Source organism: Sylvia atricapilla, chromosome 2, assembly GCF_009819655.1.
Source record: "Sylvia atricapilla isolate bSylAtr1 chromosome 2, bSylAtr1.pri, whole genome shotgun sequence".
Classification (NCBI taxonomy): Eukaryota; Metazoa; Chordata; class Aves; order Passeriformes; family Sylviidae; genus Sylvia; species Sylvia atricapilla.
This window is the reverse complement of record NC_089141.1, coordinates 74,450,273-74,468,455: the sequence shown is the minus strand read 5'-3', so window position 1 is coordinate 74,468,455 and position 18,183 is coordinate 74,450,273. Positions and strand designations below refer to the sequence as shown.

The window sequence follows — 18,183 nt, the reverse complement described above, 5'->3', positions numbered from 1 at the left end:
ATACAATTTAATTAATAATCTTGATTCCAAAACCACTCTAACAAGTTTCCTGATCCAGGAAGAATATGGAAGCAATATAGCAGACTGAACTGAGCAGACAACCACTGTTACACTATAGAAGCAATATAGCAGACTGTTGTGTTGCATGCACAATCTAGTATGAAAATAAAGGAGGAGGTGAGAGGATGATAACACAGAAGTAGTATTCTCAGGACTGCTTCTTGTAAGAGGTCTCTCAGTCCTTGTACCTCATTTTTATTTTCACCTATGTACATCCCTATCAGAAACTTAGCTGTGGTGGAGCTAAACGAAATAGTAGTGTACATCTGCTTAACATGGGATTCTGTTTATGTAGGTTCATCTTTTGGGAATTTCACATTTAGATTGTTGCTCACAGGAGAGGGCTGTGGGGAAATTCCTTCATCTGGATTCCTTTACAGTAAATGGAAACAGAAAGGCTCCTAGAACCCACAGTTCAGTGCAATAACTTAATTTACATGCTCTAAACTTGCACTTGGAAAAGCTGATCTTTATCATTGGACTTGAAAGGGAGCGTGAGTGTCCAGTCTTGTCTAGAGCAAGGGAGTAAAATACTTAATTTATGAAAACATGCCCTTATTAAAACATGTATTTTTTCTTTAGGGCATAAAATATGTCTCAATTAAAATGCTACTCTAAAAGTAAAAAAAATTGCTTCAAATATTGAGATAGTGATATTTTTCTGAAACAGAAAATATTCTGAAAGTATATGAAAAATGTTAACTTTAATGAACTGGTCATGTTTCTTGATTTAGGCACTTTCTGCAATTCAGTCTATTTGCATAACTAGTTTTGATTTCTGTGAAACTGAGTTTGGTTTATCTATCATTAATGACATTTAGTTTTCTCAGCTCAACTCCAAGTTTCAAACCCCTGTGATACCAGCAAGTTTTTTTGTTTCCCTTGAATATCTCTGATTTTACAAACTGTGAAAAATACCATTGACAAAGTGCTGTGCCATCACTGAAGGTTTGTTCTTATTTTATGTCTGCCAAAACACTGAACAAGCAAATCTCGCACTTCCAAGCACTTTAACCAGAATTTAGAGCCTGTATGTGTGCAACCTTACCTCTGCCTGCTCTAGCAGACACCTCCATACTCTTCCTTCCTAACTGGATGTTTCCATCTCTCAAGGCATTCATTCAAGCCATCCCTCATACAGAGTTTTGCAAGTTCATGTAAGCCATTGGTCTGTGATCCCATCTAGCATCCTCTCTTACCCACCCAACTGGAGGATATTATAGCCACATTAGTGAAAAAGTGTGATATAGTTGTTAGAAAAAGAACAAATATCTAACATATGCCATTAAAAATACACCTAGAGGCAGTTAAGGGTTAAAATCCAAGTACTTGCTTATGTGACCTTTCTACTGCTGCAATTGCATCAATGGTTTCAGTGTCTTTGCAGACATTTTTCTATAGTTAATTTGAATTCCTTCTGAGTTTGGAAGAAAGGAAGATAAATGAACTGGACATCTCAGTAAAATCCAGCTAGACTTGTTATGTGAAGAGAAACTGTTTTATTTGAAGATTAAAAAAATTAATTTGAAAAGAGTCTGAAGCACTCAAAAATAAAATAAAATAAAAATGAAAATATAATTTATTAAACTACATAGAGCAGTGCCTATTCAAACTGCTTAATTGTGGCTGGTGGCATTTATTGGAATAAGGGAGGTGACACAAAAAAGTCAGGAGAGAGGTTCATTCTACCTTTCTTTTAAATACTTTGTTTTCCTGTGATAAAAATACATAAATTATTTCCTCAGGTAAACTGAGTGATGGAAAGTTTGAACAAATTGAAGTGTTATAGGTATTTGTCACGGTTTAACCCTAGCCAGCAAAAAAGCACCACACAGACGCTTGCTTGAAAATTGAAAAAGCTACCGTGGTGGGAACTGGAAGGAAGGAAAAGATTAAATAAACTAAGAATCTGGCTAGACTCATTATTATACCTGCACCATTCTGGTGATGTCAACTTTCCACCAGAGTTAATGATTACTTGTATGCGTCACTCTGAGAGTGCTGTAGGAGAGAGGTTACTGAAGAGTCTGTTTCTCAGTTCCCAAGACACTTTTTCACTGCTCTCTCAAATTAAAACATCTTGTACCACAGGTGTAGTCGTCCTCCACCAATACAAAATACACCAATAACTTTTTCACGTAACATGTTGCATCAGTGCTCTGAGGACATTGCCAGGCCTGGCTGCCCCTGCCCAGCCTCCCTCAGTGCCCAGTACCCCTGCTACCCAGGACATTTCCCAAATAGCCATTGCCAGGAGGTCATCATATTTCACTCCACAATCAAAATATTTTCATTTTTGTGTTCTCCTGTCACAGGTACACTCTATGAGCCTCACAAATACCTTGCAAATGCTCTTGGTCCTCTCCGAGTAAATCCACACCTGCTTTAGGAGAGTACTTTCATCACCAAGGTATATAAGGGTATATAATTTGCACTACTGTGGGTTAAAGAATACCCACCCTTGCCAAGTGAGGCTGTACCACTTTCCACCAGTAATTAAAGATTAATCAAGCTCTGGAACAAATTAACAGTGAAAGAATGACAGGGTGAGAGCCACCCCTTCAGCATAAAAAACTTGGTTCTAGCTCTCATCCAATGCCTGCTTGTGTATTTTGTACTAAAGCGATACTAGAATAAGCAACCAAAATCCACATTTCTGCACACTTCATATACCACTCCCCCCATCAACTGAAGACCATTTCCAGCATTTTCTCAAACAGTTAGCATTTACTTTGATATAAAAACCACTTCCATAGCAAGAGAGATCCTTAGAACACATGTTGAACAGACTGTGGTGTTACCATTAGGGAACTCTAAGGACATGGAGTATAAAATTTCTTGGGCATCCAAGGGACTGCACTTGTGCATCTTGCTCTCTGAGTGCTCCAACCATTCCCATGAAGCGCTCATCAACTTGTATTGCATATTTGCCTCTAGGCCTGACCCATTGAGGCTGTGACTGTCACACTGCAGGTTTTCAAAGTCCTTTCTTAATTAAGGATTACCACACTAAAGCTTTCATAAAGCATCTTCCTCTGGCAATGCCTGCTTTAGTAGCCCAACAGATGCAGATCTGCAGAAGAAAAAAATCACTAGTACTGAGGACTGGATGTCCACATTTAATATATGTTCAAGTTTTCCTTCAGACTAGCCTGATCCCCTGGACTGAACGTCCATTAGTGACTGGAGCATGCTGGGGTACCCTTGGAGCACCAAAAACTGAAGCACCTGAATAATCACCTTTTTTTCTTAAAGCTGGTGTTCACAGCATATGTGCCCACATCTACATTGTCGCAACAGAATTTCATGGTTCAGTAAGTAAGTTGATGTCTCAGTAAGTCTGCATACTTTGGAAAACACAGTGGTGTATCCCAGGCCAAATGGAATTCCTAAATGAAGACTGGGTGCTGTAAATGTCTAATGATTACCTCCCTCACTGAATTTGTCAGCATAATTTATATTAAATACAAATTGTTTGAAATCTTCCTTGTGGCCAAAAAGGCTGCACAGCATTTATAATGGAAAAACACAATTCAAAACCCTTACAGGGAAGAGGAAAAAAAATCAGAAGAATCTGATGTAATCTGTAGCTGTTGGAATGATTCTGTCTGCATGGTACAGTACATATTTTCATTGAAAATAACAACTTCACCTGACATTACTTCGTTTAAGATACCTGCAGGAAAGCATACTCCCGGCCTTATCCTTATACTGGAACATGATGTTTTCCTGCATACGTCAGGAAATTCTCATGAAATATCCACACCTTCTCCCGTCGGAGATTATCACTACGCTCTCGACCCCCCGGGTTTCCCTCCAGCTCGGCAGGCAGGCGGGCCTCTGCAGCCACACAGACCCCTTTCCAGCTCGGTGGATAGGCAGCGTGCTGCAGATCCCGAGATCCCGCTCCATCTCGGCGGGCAGATGGGATCCTGCAGCTCCTCAAGAGCCCCCCATCCAGCTCAGCAGGCAGGAGGGCTCCTGCAGCCCCCAAACCCCCATGCATTTCGGTGGGCAGGCGGGCTCCTGCAGCCCCCAAACCCCCATGCATTTCGGTGGGCAGGCGGGCTCCTGCAGCCCCCAAACCCCCATGCATTTCGGTGGGCAGGCGGGCTCCTGCAGCCCCCAAACCCCCGTGCATTTCGGTGGGCAGGCGGGCTCCTGCAGCCCCCAAACCCCCGTGCATTTCGGTGGGCAGGCGGGCTCCTGCAGCCCCCAAACCCCCGTGCATTTCGGTCGACAGGCTCCTGCAGCCCCCAAACCCCCATGCATTTCGGTCGGCAGGCTCCTGCAGCCCCCAAACCCCCGTGCATTTCGGTGGGCAGGCGGGCTCCTGCCCCCGCCCCGCCGCTGCCTGCCGCGCCGCCCGCCCCGCGCCGGCGGGGAGTCCCCATCCCGCTAAGAAGTTCGCTGCTCCACAGGTTTGAACGTGTCGTGTTCGGTGACTGCGTGGCAAAACGTGCCTTGAATTTCCACAGGCAGCCTTTCCAAAGCTTGTTGTAACTGCCCTTGCATTTTACAAAAAGGGAGAGAAAAGGCTGCTTCTCGGTCGGAGAAGCTCGGGGCCGGACCAAGACAAAGGACATCTCGCCTGGGCATCAGCATCTGCCGGGCAGGTTTTCAAGGAGCAGGGGAGCCCTCGCCTGCCTGGGCCGCCGACCCCCCGGAGCAGACAGTACCCCCGGCCTCGGGGCAGCGGGGCGGGCGCGGGACGGGCCCGGCGGGGGCCGGGGGGCGCAGCCGCCGAGGCACCGCCGGTAACGGCCGGGGCGGGAGCGGCCGCAGCCCCGCCGCCCCTCCGCGCCCTGCGGCGCCCGCCGGGACCCGCGGAACTGCAGCCCGAGGTGAGCGCAGGGGTCTCCCTTTCTCCCTCGGACTCCGGGAGGAGGAGGGTGGCGGAAGGCAGAGCCCGGCGTGGCCTCTCCCCTGGGACAGTCGGGAGGGAGCGGCGAGGCGGCCGCGCTCCGGAGCGGAGCCGGGGGTTTTGGCAGGGAGCAGATGGAGCCCGGCTCAGGGCCTCCCGCAGGCCCTGCCGTGCTCGGCCGCCTCCCGAAGCGCCGGGTCCGGGCCTGGGCCGCGGGGAAGCGCCGCTTTTCTCTCGCGCCGCCCGTCCCGGAGAAGGGGTGGCCGGGGGAGCAGGCGGTGCCGCCCCTGACCGAGGGGCCCTCGCGGGCGGGGGATGACCCTAAATTCCTCCTGGGCACAGCTCCCAGAATAGAGTAAATCCGGCAGAAAGAAAGGGAAAAAGGATCGGAAAGGGCCGCCTCCGTCCCTACGTACTTTTTCTATCTCCATTGAGACGCCTGAGCGGCTTGTGCATCTTCTCAACTTCGTGGTGCCCCTCCCATCCCCGGCAGTGTTCAAGGCCAGGTTGGATGGGGCTCTGAGTAACCTGGTCTGCTGGGTGTCCCTGCCCATGGCAGCTGGTTGGGACTAGATGGTCTTTAAGGTGCCTTCCAGCAAAGACCATTATATAATGCAGAGATGATGTACCTCTGCAAGGTCACGTTCAGTTAAAGCAGGCTTAGTTGGAGCAGCATTCAAATCTGTATGGATATTCCTGGCTAAATACATTGATTCAGGAGAATAAGCTACTCTCAGGTGTGGTTTACTTTGCTGGCTTTAAATAATGTTTGGTTATTTTTTTTTTTTTTAATTTAACCTATGCGTCTGTCAGTGAAAGGCCCTTATTTTAATGTGTGCTTTTGCAGGCTCCTTCTGCTTGATACACAAAGTGATAGCTTTCAAAACTTACGTTTTTTGTGTAAAGAAATTTCTCTTATGTCAAATAGATGGAGCACATATTAGGCTTAAATCTTTGGGAGTTAGATTTTATTATGTGTAACTTAACAGTTCCTTTGATTAGAAAAAAAATATTCGAATGCCTGTTTTTCAAGGCATTTTAAAGAATCTGGGGCAGGAACATTTTTGACACTAGCCAGTATTTGAGCATTTTAAAATATCTAGCTGCTTACAAAGATAAGTGTATTTATACACTAAATGGAACTGAGTCTGTGTTATATTAGAAATAGCTCTGAAGAAGATTGGCAGGTTTTTTTCTTACTTCAGGACTCAAAGCAGTGCAGAGTTCAATGGTAAACCAGGCAGATGTATATTTGATATACATCAAAAAATGTTAAATAGATTTCTTTGAAGATTTGCTGGAGACACTGTTCATGGAAAAGGCGGTGGCAAAAATGTCATCCTTGTAGAAGACTGCAATGTTGCTAACATTACACAGTATCTTTCTAAATTAAAAAGAAGTGGTGTGGTAAGTGATGAATCTAAATGGAACTGAGCCTTGGGTATAAGTGTGACCAGTAAGGTCACACTTAAGGTTCAAAGTCCAAAAAGCAACAACCAACATAGAATATCTACAGAAAACTAAGAGCTTGTAAATTGTGAGGGTGCTCGTGTTGGTGCACGTAGTAACATTGCTGGTATTTTTGTGGAAGTAGTTCTGTATTGTAATTACTGGTAGACATGTTAGTGTTTATGTTGGAGACAGCGATGTTAAAAGTGCAGATGAGAGCTGAGGGTCATTACAAGTTCCTAGGAGGTGAATGGAGGGGGAGTATGAACTAAGGGGGAGTGTGAACCGTGTGGAGGAGCTGAAAGGGAACAGAGGAGCATTAACATGGTTAGGATCTACATGACCTGTGCGAAGAAGCTGAGGGAGCTGGGCTTGTTAAGTGTGGTGAAGAGAAGGCAAAGGGGCGCTCCAGTAGTGGCCTACAGTTACTTGAACTGTAGTGGCCTACAGTTACTTGAACAATTGTGGCAAAAATATTGAAACCATTTTTTAACCTTGGTAATAACAGATACTGGGTGAGATATTAAGAAAAATGTTTTCATGAGGAAGAGAGCACAGACATGCAGCATGTTGTATGGGGAGGTTATGGATTGTCTGTTCATCTTAAATGCCACAGGTGATGTGAACTAGTGTGCAGCAGAAATTTGGACTGGACGATGATCACCAGAGGTCCCTTGAGAACATCTCTGTGAGTCTATAATGCATGATGTAGAGGAACCTGTGGAATGGAGTGTATGATCAGATATATCTTGTGTGACTGTTCTTGGAGAGGCATGTATCTAGGAGTGACTAAAAAGATGAGAAACTGAAATATGTGTGGAAGGGACTGAAAAGTTAGGGAGATATAGACGTGGAACATGGCAGTAAGGCAGACATAGCTAGCGGACTGAAATTAAGAAATGGTAGCAGGAACAGCAGGTTTTTGGAGAAGAATAGTAAGGATGAGTGAGAGAATAGGGTCATTTTGTATGATGGAGGAGAAAGATGCTGCTGCTTAGAAACAGTGTTTTGAAGCAACTGAGCAGGAGCAAGGGAACACTGAACTGGGGAGCACTGGGAATTGAGATGAGACAGGGATACAGGCAGAAGTTGTTGGTTGCATTGAAGAAAAGTTTTTGGGCATGGATGGTAAACTAGGTGATGTTTGTAAGCCATGAGGTGCTTCATGGGACTAAAGTGTTTGGGATCGCTAGAACGAGACAGAAACACTAGAAGTGGTGAGGTTGTAGGGTTGTATGGTTGCAGGAGTGGATCTGGTGTGTGCTGATATCAGGCAGAGGTGTGTTGATTCGATGAATGAGGAGAGCATATGGAAACAGCATGAAAAATGTGTGACTGTGCTAAGGTGAGGGAGGTGTTTGAAAGCACCCGGCAGGTTGGTGTGTGGGCATTGGGAAGGGTATGGAGTTGCACTGGGGAGATTGCACAGAGCTACCAGCTGAGGCACATGAGAGTGCAGCAGCGTGAAGATGTACAGCGAAACGACATATGTCTGAATAGTGATGGTGGAGAGGTGACAGGTGTGACATCTGGGAGAAAGTTGAGTATGCGAGGCTGGAGAAGGGCACAGGACAGCACCAGGGGTAGAGGAGTGTAAGTCATGGCGGGGTGAGAAAGGTTTGAGTCAGGAGCAGCACGGAGGAGGCACAGGATGAGGAGGCACGTTGATGCAGCGTGAGCAGGGTGGCATGTACAGGCTTCAAAGAAGTGAAAGGAATGCGGAGAGAGAAAGCGTACGCTGTGTAGCTGTGTTAAGGGTGCATAAACGTAAGAGCGGAGCCGAGGATGCGTTTGTTGATGCGAGTAGCGTGTGAAGATGGTAAAGGATGCGCTGCGTGCGCGGCAGCGGGACCCGCGGGAGAGCGCTCCTTAGCGCGGCGCTGCCAGGAGGAGGATGCCGGGAGAGAGGAGGACGGGGTTTGTGCCGAGCGCGGAGCCGTGGGGCGGGGAGCGGCGGGGCGGGCGGGAGGCGGTGCAGCCCGGCGTCACTGCCGCCTCCCCCGCGCAGGCCGGGGCTGCTATAGCGACGCGGAGGACGCCGGCGCCGAGCGGAGCCGCAGGGACGGAGCCCGGACATGGTGAGCGCCGGGACGGGCGGGCGGTGGGGCGGGGAGTGCCGGCCCGGGCTGAACCGTGTCTCTCCCGCAGCCCTTCTCCCAGCGCACCTACCACCCGCCGGCGGCCGGGCCCGGCGCGGGGCCGGCGGCGTATCCCGCCTTCCAGTTCCGCGGACGGCACGAGAACCCGGACTGGCGGCGGCTGAGCACCGTGGACGTGGAGCGGGTGTCGCGGGAGGGGGACGTGGCGGCCCTGCAGACGCACCTGGAGCATGTCACCTTCTGCAGCGCCGATCGGGAGCGCTGCCCGCACTGCCAGGGCCCCGCAGACCCGCTGCTGCTGAAGCTGCTGCGCATGGCACAGCTCTCCACCGAGTATCTGCTGCACACCCAGGAGTACCTCAGCGCCCAGCTCGGCAACCTGGAGGAGGCCCTGAGAGAGACACAGAGCCAGCGTGACCAGCTGGGCAAGGAGGTGGCCCAGCGCTTGCAGGAGATCCAGGGGCTCAAGGAGGAATGCCGGCGGAGGAAGAAGATGATCAGTACCCAGCAGATGATGCTGGAGGCACGAGCCAACTACCACCAGGTGAGAGGAGAGGGTGTGGTGGCCCAGTCACCCACACCTTGTCAGCTCTGAGCCTGCTGGGATGGGCGGCAGAGCAGCCTCACTCTGCTGTTGCTTGCTGGGTGAAAGGCTGAAACTGCAAGGACCAGTGACCTTGCAAAAGCAAGTGCATTGCTGGCACTTGTTTTCCTTCTGTGTTTCAGAGACTCGTGGGAGAGTGCTACATCATCTTTAACAAAACCTCTTTTTACTGACAGGTGCTCTTGGATTCACTTTGGATGCATCTGAAATGTCAGATACATGCACATACAAAACCTCTGATGAATATATACTGCTTTGTTGTCTTGCTGTCTTTCCTTTTCTGTCAACTGTGTGGTCAGAAAATAAACAGGGCAAATCCATCAGAACTGATGCTGAACAGTAATATACTGTCTGTAAGAAGTCACTGTCCTGCACTGATGTTCTCCAGGCGCAAAGTTTCTGCTTGTGTATGTGACTCAGAGGTGACTCATGCAAGATGGTAAAGAGCTTCAGTGAGTTAGCTCAGCTCTGATTCCACAACAGTCTTTTCTGAAAGGGTCTTCCTTAAGAACCTTAGTACACAGCTGTTCTGACTGACAGTGTCATGACACTCTGTTTTTATTGGGAGGGTTTTTTGTCTCACTACAACGATGTCATAGTTTGATTTAAGTATTTTTTAGCATCAGCATTTTCAGGTTTCAGGAATGCAAATTTCAGCTTCCAATGTAATCTGAAGTGTAAAGAGTACACTGGACACAGACTTTGCATGACTTCAGGCTAGGTTTCTGTGTTTAAAGTTATAGGCAAAGTTCAATATTTAAGACATCAACTAAGTTGGCTCAAGTGTTTCTGTAAGGGAAAAAGTAACTTATGCCCTTAGTAGAACTATTCATGAGGCAAGGTTCATGCATTCAAGTGTTAGTCTCAAGGACAAGCTGCTGATATGGTATTATTTTTAAAAAACCTTTATGCCACTCACAAAGAAGTTTGTCCTGTGTTGCAAAAGAAAACTGATTGTATGTGTCATTTTAGGTGTAAACTTAAATGATTCTCATACTGTGATTGCCAAATATTATCAAGTTTTCTGGAAATATTTGTAGTGTCCAACTGTCTCTGTGGAAGCTGAAAGACATGGTAGTGAACTTGTCTCATTGCGAATCTGTTCAATGGCATTTGCAGTAAAACAGAGATGGAAATCTATTTCCCATTTGTAATTTGATTTAATATAAAGTAAACTTCTGATCTTCCCCCTTTCTTTCTTCTCTGTAATTTCTTTTCTCTAGAAGTTAAGCTCACAAGAGAAAAAAATGAGTTCAGGGAATGATGTTGAACAATACCTCAAGTTCCTACAGTGTTTTCAGGATTCTGAGTTTGAATGCCAGAGATGAATTAAACTCTTCCCAGTGTTTGTAAATGCAGGGTAGCAGTGTGATCAGTAAACAACACCTGGGTGATATTTATCTGTGCCATGATCTGTGTTGCTAAATAATAGGGGCTTTACTGGTGTTCCTGAGAGGGTAGTTCAGATTCTATCCCCTTAAAGTCTTGAATGTTTTGCAAATAAGCCTGTTACTTGTTTACAAATAAGCTTTTTTTTTAGCAGAGGTGCAGTTTACAGCTAATGTAAACGTTTTAGAATTCAGATGTAATGCCTTTCATCCAACACTAATGTAAGTTTAACCATAAAATGCTACTTTAAAGTTGTACTGATACCTACAAGTCATAAATTTAAGACTTGTTAGTCAGTACCTTCATGTGAGTAATACAAATTTTATTTTAAATAATATTTTTCACTTTTTTGATACTTTGTTCAGAAATCTTACATTCTCATGTACAATGTAGGCATAAAGTGCATGTTGTGGTTAACACTGGGAAAAGTAGTTGCAAGAAAAGTGTTGCATATTTCAAAATCTAAATATTTCCTGTGTTAATCCTGTCTCCTGCAGTAAGAGCTTTCTTTCACTAGCAGCGAGTCAAACTGACATGAGGTTTGTGCTTGAATGGATAACATTATTTCACAGCCAATTTAGTTCTGTAAATCATGTGCAATCTGTTGCACTGTAAGCTCCCTCTTGGTTGGCAGTAATGCTTTGCTGCCATACTATATCACTTTATTTTGGTTTTATATTAGGTCTTGCATTTGCTCAACAAAATTTGTCTTAATTATTCATGGCTTTAGTGTTTGCTGAAAAGTGTATTTTATAAGGATACCTGACTACTAGTGGCAGCATTTAAAATGTAATATGAGATCTGGGAATTTCACATAATCACAGAATCATTTCGCTTGGAAAAGACCTCTGAGATCATCAATTCCAACCTTTGACTGATCAACATCTAGTCAGCTAGCCCATGGCAGTAAGTTCAGGGTTCATTTATTTCTTGAACACCTCCAGGGATGGTGATTCCACCACCTCCCTTGGCAGTCCATGGAAATGTTTAACGACCCTTCTAATGAAGAAATTACTTCTGATGTCCAACCTGAACCTTCCCTGTCACACCTTGAGGCTGAGTCCTCTTATCCTGTCATTTGTTGCCTGGGAGAAGAGGCTGACCCCTGTGTAATTATACTCTCCTTTCAGGGAGTTGTAAAGCATGATAAGGTCTCTGAGCCTCGTTTTCTGCAGGCTAAACACCCCCAGCCTCCTCAGCAGCTCCTTGTAGGTCTTACCCTCCAGACTTTTCAGCTGCTCCATTGCCCTTCCCTGGACATGCTCCAGCACCTCAATGTCCTTCCTGTAGTGAGGGACCCAGAACTGAACACAGGCTTTGAGGTGTGGCCTCACCAAGGCTGAACACAGGGGGACAATCAGGGCTCTGGTCCTGCTAGCCACAGTACTGCTGATACAAGCCAGGATGACACTGGCCTTCTTGGCCACCTGGGCTCACTGGCTCATGTTCAGCAGCTGTTGACCAACACCCCCTGATCCCTTTCCACTGAGCAGCTTTACAACACTGCCCCAAACCTGTAATGCTGCAAGGGGTTTTACGGCTGAAGTGAAGGACCTGGTGCTTGGTCTCGCTGTACCTTATGAAGTTGGCCTCTGTCCGTCAATTCATCCTATCCAGATCCTTCTGCAGAGCCTTCCTACACTTCCACCAGATCAACATTCTTGTTCAGTTGGTATTGCCTGCAAATTTACTGAGAGTGCACTCAATCCCCTCATCCAAGTCATCAATAAATGTATTAAACTGGGCTGTCCCCAACACTGATCCCTATAGATACTACTAGACCAGATGCCAACTGGATGCGACACCACCACAATCTCTGGGCCTGTCCATCCAGACAGTTCTTAACCCAGAGAAGAGTGCACCTCTCCAAGCCATGAGCTGCCAGCTTTTCCAAGAGAATGCTATGGTAGATGGTGTTGAAGACTTTACTCCAGGTTGGCAATATCCACAGCCTTTCCCTCACCCACTAGGCAGGTCACTTGGTAATAAAAGGATCAGATTAGTCAGGCAGGACCTGCCTTTCCTAAGCCCTTGCTGGGTCTCATCTCTTGGTTGTCCTGTTTGTGATCACACTAAGATGATCTGTTCCAGAGCATTGCCAGGCACCGAGGCTGACAGGCCTGTAGTTCCCCAGATCCTCCTTGTGGCATTGATTATGGTGACAAGATCTTGAACCTGTTAAGCCAGTTTCTTGCTGTCATATCACACTGATAAGTAAAAATGACGTTTTTTAATGTCTGTGGTTTGTTAAAATCTATTTATTTGAAAAAAAAAAGTGTGAGATAGAGGTAATTAATGACCCTAAAGTGATTAGGGGCCCTCATGCATAGTCTTAAAGTACGTTACAGAGTTTGTAGATGTAGCTTCTGTCCTTGTACTACCTATCTATTTTTAATATATTCTGAACATTAGTAGAATATAATTTGAAGGTGAACTAAAAGGATATTTCAAAAAGGGCAGGATCTGAATTTGACTTCAAATTTATATTCAAAACTCATAGGCAAATTATAGAAACAGTAATTGAAATAATTTTGTGCTTCAGAAGGATTCTAGGTAGCATACTAATGTAGCTGCATATCTTTTCTTACAAGATTGTGTACTGTTACTTTACCTTGGTTTAAATGTCTGAGTATTTTACATGTCCTCTGAGTATTGCCATCTTACAACTCATATACTCAAACCCATCTTTATTGTTTTTTTCCAGCTGTGTGGTGCTCTACTTTGTGGTGTTAGATGAATCTTAAGAACACCTGAGCTGCTAGTTGGCTGGAGTCTGTGTATTTTGCTGAAGATGGTTGTCATGCCTTTTCCTTATAGTTCTCTACCTACATATATGAATCCTTGTCTGTGGTTTATATTTGAATTTGAACTTGCTTGGCCAGAGCCTATTCTGTTCATTTTGTACAGTGCCTAGCACAGTCAGATTCTTGCTCATGACCATCACTGTGAAACTTTTGTAGCATTAATACACTAATGACTTTACAGAAATGGACTACCATGAAAATTTTTGTTCTTAAAATTGTGAGATGGAGGTTTTTTTCCTAATCTTGTGAGATGGACTTTGTTAAAGTTACCTTTTTTTTACATATGAACAAAATGTAATAACCTGTTAAAAGCCTTAACCACTGTATTTACCAAAAGGATGTTACTAATGTTTTTTTAACTGTTTTTTGTTTGTTTGTTTTGTTTTTGTTTGTTTGTTTGTTTTTGTAGTGTCCATTTTGTGAAAAGGCTTTTATGACCTATTCCTTTTTACAAAGTCACATTCAAAGGCGTCACTCAGGAGAGTCTGAGATCGGTATGTACTTTTAATATTTTCAAAAAAGTTGAGAGGTGGTTTAGAAAAGTGTAAATATAGTGAGGATGTGCAGTCCATGGTTTTGTGTAACCTGGAAGAAAAGTTTTCATTTTTAGGTAGCAGATCCAAGTTTGTGTGAATGCAAGTGCCACTGACTGATACAATGTATTGTGCAACATATGTTTCAGTCCCTGGAAAATAGTTAACAAAAACCTGTGCGCCACCTTTGCAGCATCTTTTCAAACTAGCATTTCTGTTGAAGACTTAGCCAGTAGCAGAGTTCAAAGGAATTTCTCTTTAGGCATGTGTGTTATAAAGGCGTGGGTAAAATGAACAAGTTGCACTAAGGAAAATAATCTTTGTAAAAATAGAATAGAATAATTATATATTATCTATCATATTACTATATAATATATAGTAACTATCAATACAAAAACAGGAAGAAAAACTGTTAAGAACAGTCTAACTTCATCTATCTGTGATACTTAAGGTTGCTTTACCACTAACTTGCATGCTTTTTTCTCTTCACTAGAAGATGTTTAGTTTAAAAAACAATGTTCTCAAAGTTTCTTTTATTTATATCTAATTCCTCTCCTTCCTGCTAGGCTGCATGTTTATGATTTATTGCTAAGGACTAACAAGTATTGACAAGTAACAGTGATTAGAAACAAGTTAGGAATAAAGCAGCATTTGGGAGGAGAAAAAGTGGGAAGAATCTAATGAGGTCTGAACTGTGACTTGTCAGGCAAATGAAACAGCAGCGAGAGTGAAAGGGTCCGAATAAGCAGCTGAAGAGTCAATATATTGGAAGAAGAAAGAAGCCCTTGTGTGCCTCACATTTGATAAAAATGATAGTGCCAGATGCTTCAGAAACAGATTAAGTAACTGTATAAAAGGATTAGCCTGAAATGGCTTTATGGGGAAAATATCCCATGCAGTTATTTCTGAAATAATGTTCAGATTCCCACATGATGGGCAAGTAAATCCTTGGTAAATTGATGTAATGTTTCTCAGTTGAAGATTGTTGTGATTTTTGCATATTTTAACATTTTTTGTTTGATAGTCCCCCAGTTCTTTCCACATAAATAATTTGTTGTATTCCAAGTGGACTCCTTACAAAAGTTTAGAATAAACTTAACCTAGGAGATTGAATAACTGAGGTTCACCTTCATACATCCTTTGTATGAGCCTGTGTTGCTTAGATTCCTTTGAAATTAGGTTATAGAATACTTTTGCATCTAAATATTTCTTAAATTATTTCACATGTCAGTGGTACAAATAACTGAGGGTAAGTTAGCAGTCCAGAGAATATATGTATTTAAAAGCATCTGTGGAGGATCATGGTAGTGGGAGGGGAAATGGTCTAAGAAAGTCACACTTTGTGAAGATGTTACTGAAACACTAGAGATGTCTTTGCAGCAAGTTTTGCAGCTCCAGAAATTGCAACAAACCTTTTTAAAATCTGTGTTTCTTTTGAACAGAACAGAAGAGGAAAGGAAATATAGAAAAATTGCAGGATGAGATTGAAAAACTGAAGGAGCAGTTGCAGTTCACCAAGTCCCAGTTAGAGTTTGAACAGCAGGCTAATTTGGCCAGGTTGTCTAAGGTAATACATACTAAGTAATGTGAATGTCTCAGAAGAATTAGCACTGTATTCATTCAACCCAGAGAAGTACTGGATTTTCCGATGTTGAGCACATTCAAGATTCAGCTGGAAAGGTCCTGGGCCACACTCTCTAGTTTGTGCTGTTGTCAAGAAAGGCTGGACCAGATTATCCTGGAGGACAATCGCTTCCAACCTGGTAGTCTGTGATGGATGATGCCTTGTTTTCAGAGGAATTCCTGATCTTCTGTAAAACATGGAGTGTTGTTTTTTTTTTTGTTTTTTTTTTTCCTGATACAGCTTCAGACTTCTCTTTCTTCAGTCCTCTTGTTCCCCCTTTCTTGGAAGTGTTCAGCTTCCATTTTCAAAATTATGGAATGACCAAATCAAAAACTGGTAGAGTTTCACTTAGGAGTGCAGGCACTGTCAGAACAATGGGTCTTTAGCCTTGTGTGGACATGTGGAAGGTGCACATTGTAGGCACATTAATTCTGTGCCTAGCTTTTGAGAAGTACATCTATAACATATTTTTCCTGCTCCCAAAGCATTGTTTTGTTTATGAGATGGAACTTGGAGTATTCATAACAGTGCAAAGTAGATTTTTTGGTGCCTTAGGGTTCTCTTTTGAAGTCACTTGTCTTAGGTGAGACTCGTAAATGCAAGGGGACTACCTGAAATGTCCTGAAGCTACAGTCTACAGTGTTACACAAGAAGGAGCTTTCAAAACTTCTCTGTTTTTCCGGGGTGTCAGGGAAGACAGAAGTGTGTGGTGTGACTGGTTACAGTTTGTCTGCCATGACTAACATCCACCATCAATTCAGGCGTCATAATGTTATTGTCTTTTGATTGAAAGAGCAGATCTTTCCCATGTTAGGGTTTTTTTTTTTTTTTTTGAGAGAGCTACTACTGGAAGGAATTTTTATATAAACTGCCATCTTCCCATTTATGGTCCCTTCTGCTCCTTGGAGGTGAAAGGATACAGATGTTCCCATTCTTCCTAGTTGTACAATGATTGCATGTTATAATTAGAGAACAAATTCAAAGCGACTCTTGTGATGGAAAAACGTAGGTGTTTCCTAAAAGATATGTATGTCCTGGGCAGTGAAATGCAGGACTTTTAACAGTCTGAGAACTATATAAAAATGCATCACTATGTAGTGGAATGGTTGAAGTAATCTAATTGATAAAGCTGGATAAAGGTGTATGGGGATAAAATAGTTCTAATTTCACCTATGAGACAATGGGTTCTGAGCTGAGTGCTGTTACTGAAGGGCAAGATCTTAAGCTTGTGATACACACCCCTGGGGAAATGTTAGTAGCAGCTAGCAAAGAAAATTACCAAATTTATTAATTATTAAAATATTACTAATTATTCTGAAAAATTACTCTGCAAGCCACAACCTAAATATGTTGTGTGAGTCTAGTCCCTTCATCTCAAAAAGGGTTGAGCTATGAAAGTTATGGAGATGGGCTACAAAGATGATCAGGCAGTATTTAGAATGACTGAGCATGCTGAGAGTTGTCAGTTTGAAAAAGACAAATGCTTGATGGAGGGTGAGGTACTGATTCCTGTGAAGTCTTGAGTTACACAGAGTGAAGAGTAGTGAACTGCTGCTATAGGACACAAAATAATTGACACACACAGAGTCAGGTCTTCAGAGCAAAAAAGAATGAAGTTTATTTTGTACTTTGATTTATGTAGATTTTGGACAATGACCATGGGTTGGAGGATGAAGGTTGACACCTCTCCAACCCCACTGGTCAAACTAGAAGTTCATCAGTTGTCCTTCCTCAAGAGAGGAATGATAAACAAAAAGGACAGTTTACGATAACTTCGTTTACATGAAAATCTGTGAGAAACTCCACTACATCATAAGGCTGAAAAAGATCAGGGTGACAATGAACCATTCCCTCTGTGCTCCTGTTCAGGGCTCAGAATCCAAGAAGCGTGCCCAGCAGGAGCCAGATCTGAACAACTACAACAAGTAAAATACTTGGCTCTTCATGCAGCTTGTGGAGCTCATTGTCAAAAGGTGTTGCAGCTGCTAAAAGCTGATGCAGCTGCATGGGATGACTGCAAAGTGTATGAGGAGAAATGTATTGAAATTTATGCAGGTAATGAAGTTCACAGAACTGTATCAGGCTCCAGAAGTCCTCTGAGCTGGAAATAGCGGGCAACTTTGAGACTGTGAAGGAGAACATGCACATTTGCTTGCCCCAGTATCAGCCTTTCTTACTTAGACAGTTAAGGCCTTTGTGAGAAACAGGATGCTGATCTTTGATATGACCAAGTAAGGTGATTAGTATGTTTTTCAGTGGAAAATAATGAACTGCCCAAATAATAGTTTGTTACCCTGGAATTCTTTAAAAAACTGGTGGTTTTTATGTTTTTTGATGTCACAGTACTTCCCAATTATTGAAAGTGACTGCATTCCATGTGCAGTTTGGGAGCTTGGATTTGTATTGAATATGAGGAAAAATAACAAATAATGTTTTTTTAAAAAATTCAGGAATGTGAGCAAAAATCAAAAGAAGAAGAGATTCTACAATCATTTCATAAATGGAAAGAAGAGGAAAGAGAGAAATTTGCTGATCAAATAGAAAAAGTGAAAGACATGTTTATGAAAGAGCTTAAGGAGTTATATTCAAGGAATGCAACCTTAGAAAATGTAAGCAATTTAATTTTTCTAACATTTTAGAGCATGAATCCCTTACAGTAGATGGCAGTGAACTTCACATATTTGATATATGATATAATTATTGTTAGGCTCTTTCTACAGAACTGTAAAAATAATGATTGAATGGTAGCTATAATTG

At 43.4% G+C, this 18,183-nt stretch overlaps 1 protein-coding gene across 1 annotated transcript in view; it reads left to right on the top strand.

The window, feature by feature from the left end:
• The first annotated feature begins 8,448 nt into the window (after window positions 1-8,448).
• DZIP1 (DAZ interacting zinc finger protein 1) overlaps window positions 8,449-18,183 on the top strand; it is a 35,547-nt gene continuing 25,812 nt past the window's right edge. Inside the window, exons 1-5 of the mRNA XM_066340458.1 lie at window positions 8,449-8,457; window positions 8,522-9,016; window positions 13,679-13,763; window positions 15,245-15,369; window positions 17,877-18,035. Coding sequence (XP_066196555.1) covers window positions 8,449-8,457; window positions 8,522-9,016; window positions 13,679-13,763; window positions 15,245-15,369; window positions 17,877-18,035 — 873 coding nt within the window. The remainder of the gene's footprint in view (window positions 8,458-8,521; window positions 9,017-13,678; window positions 13,764-15,244; window positions 15,370-17,876; window positions 18,036-18,183) is intronic.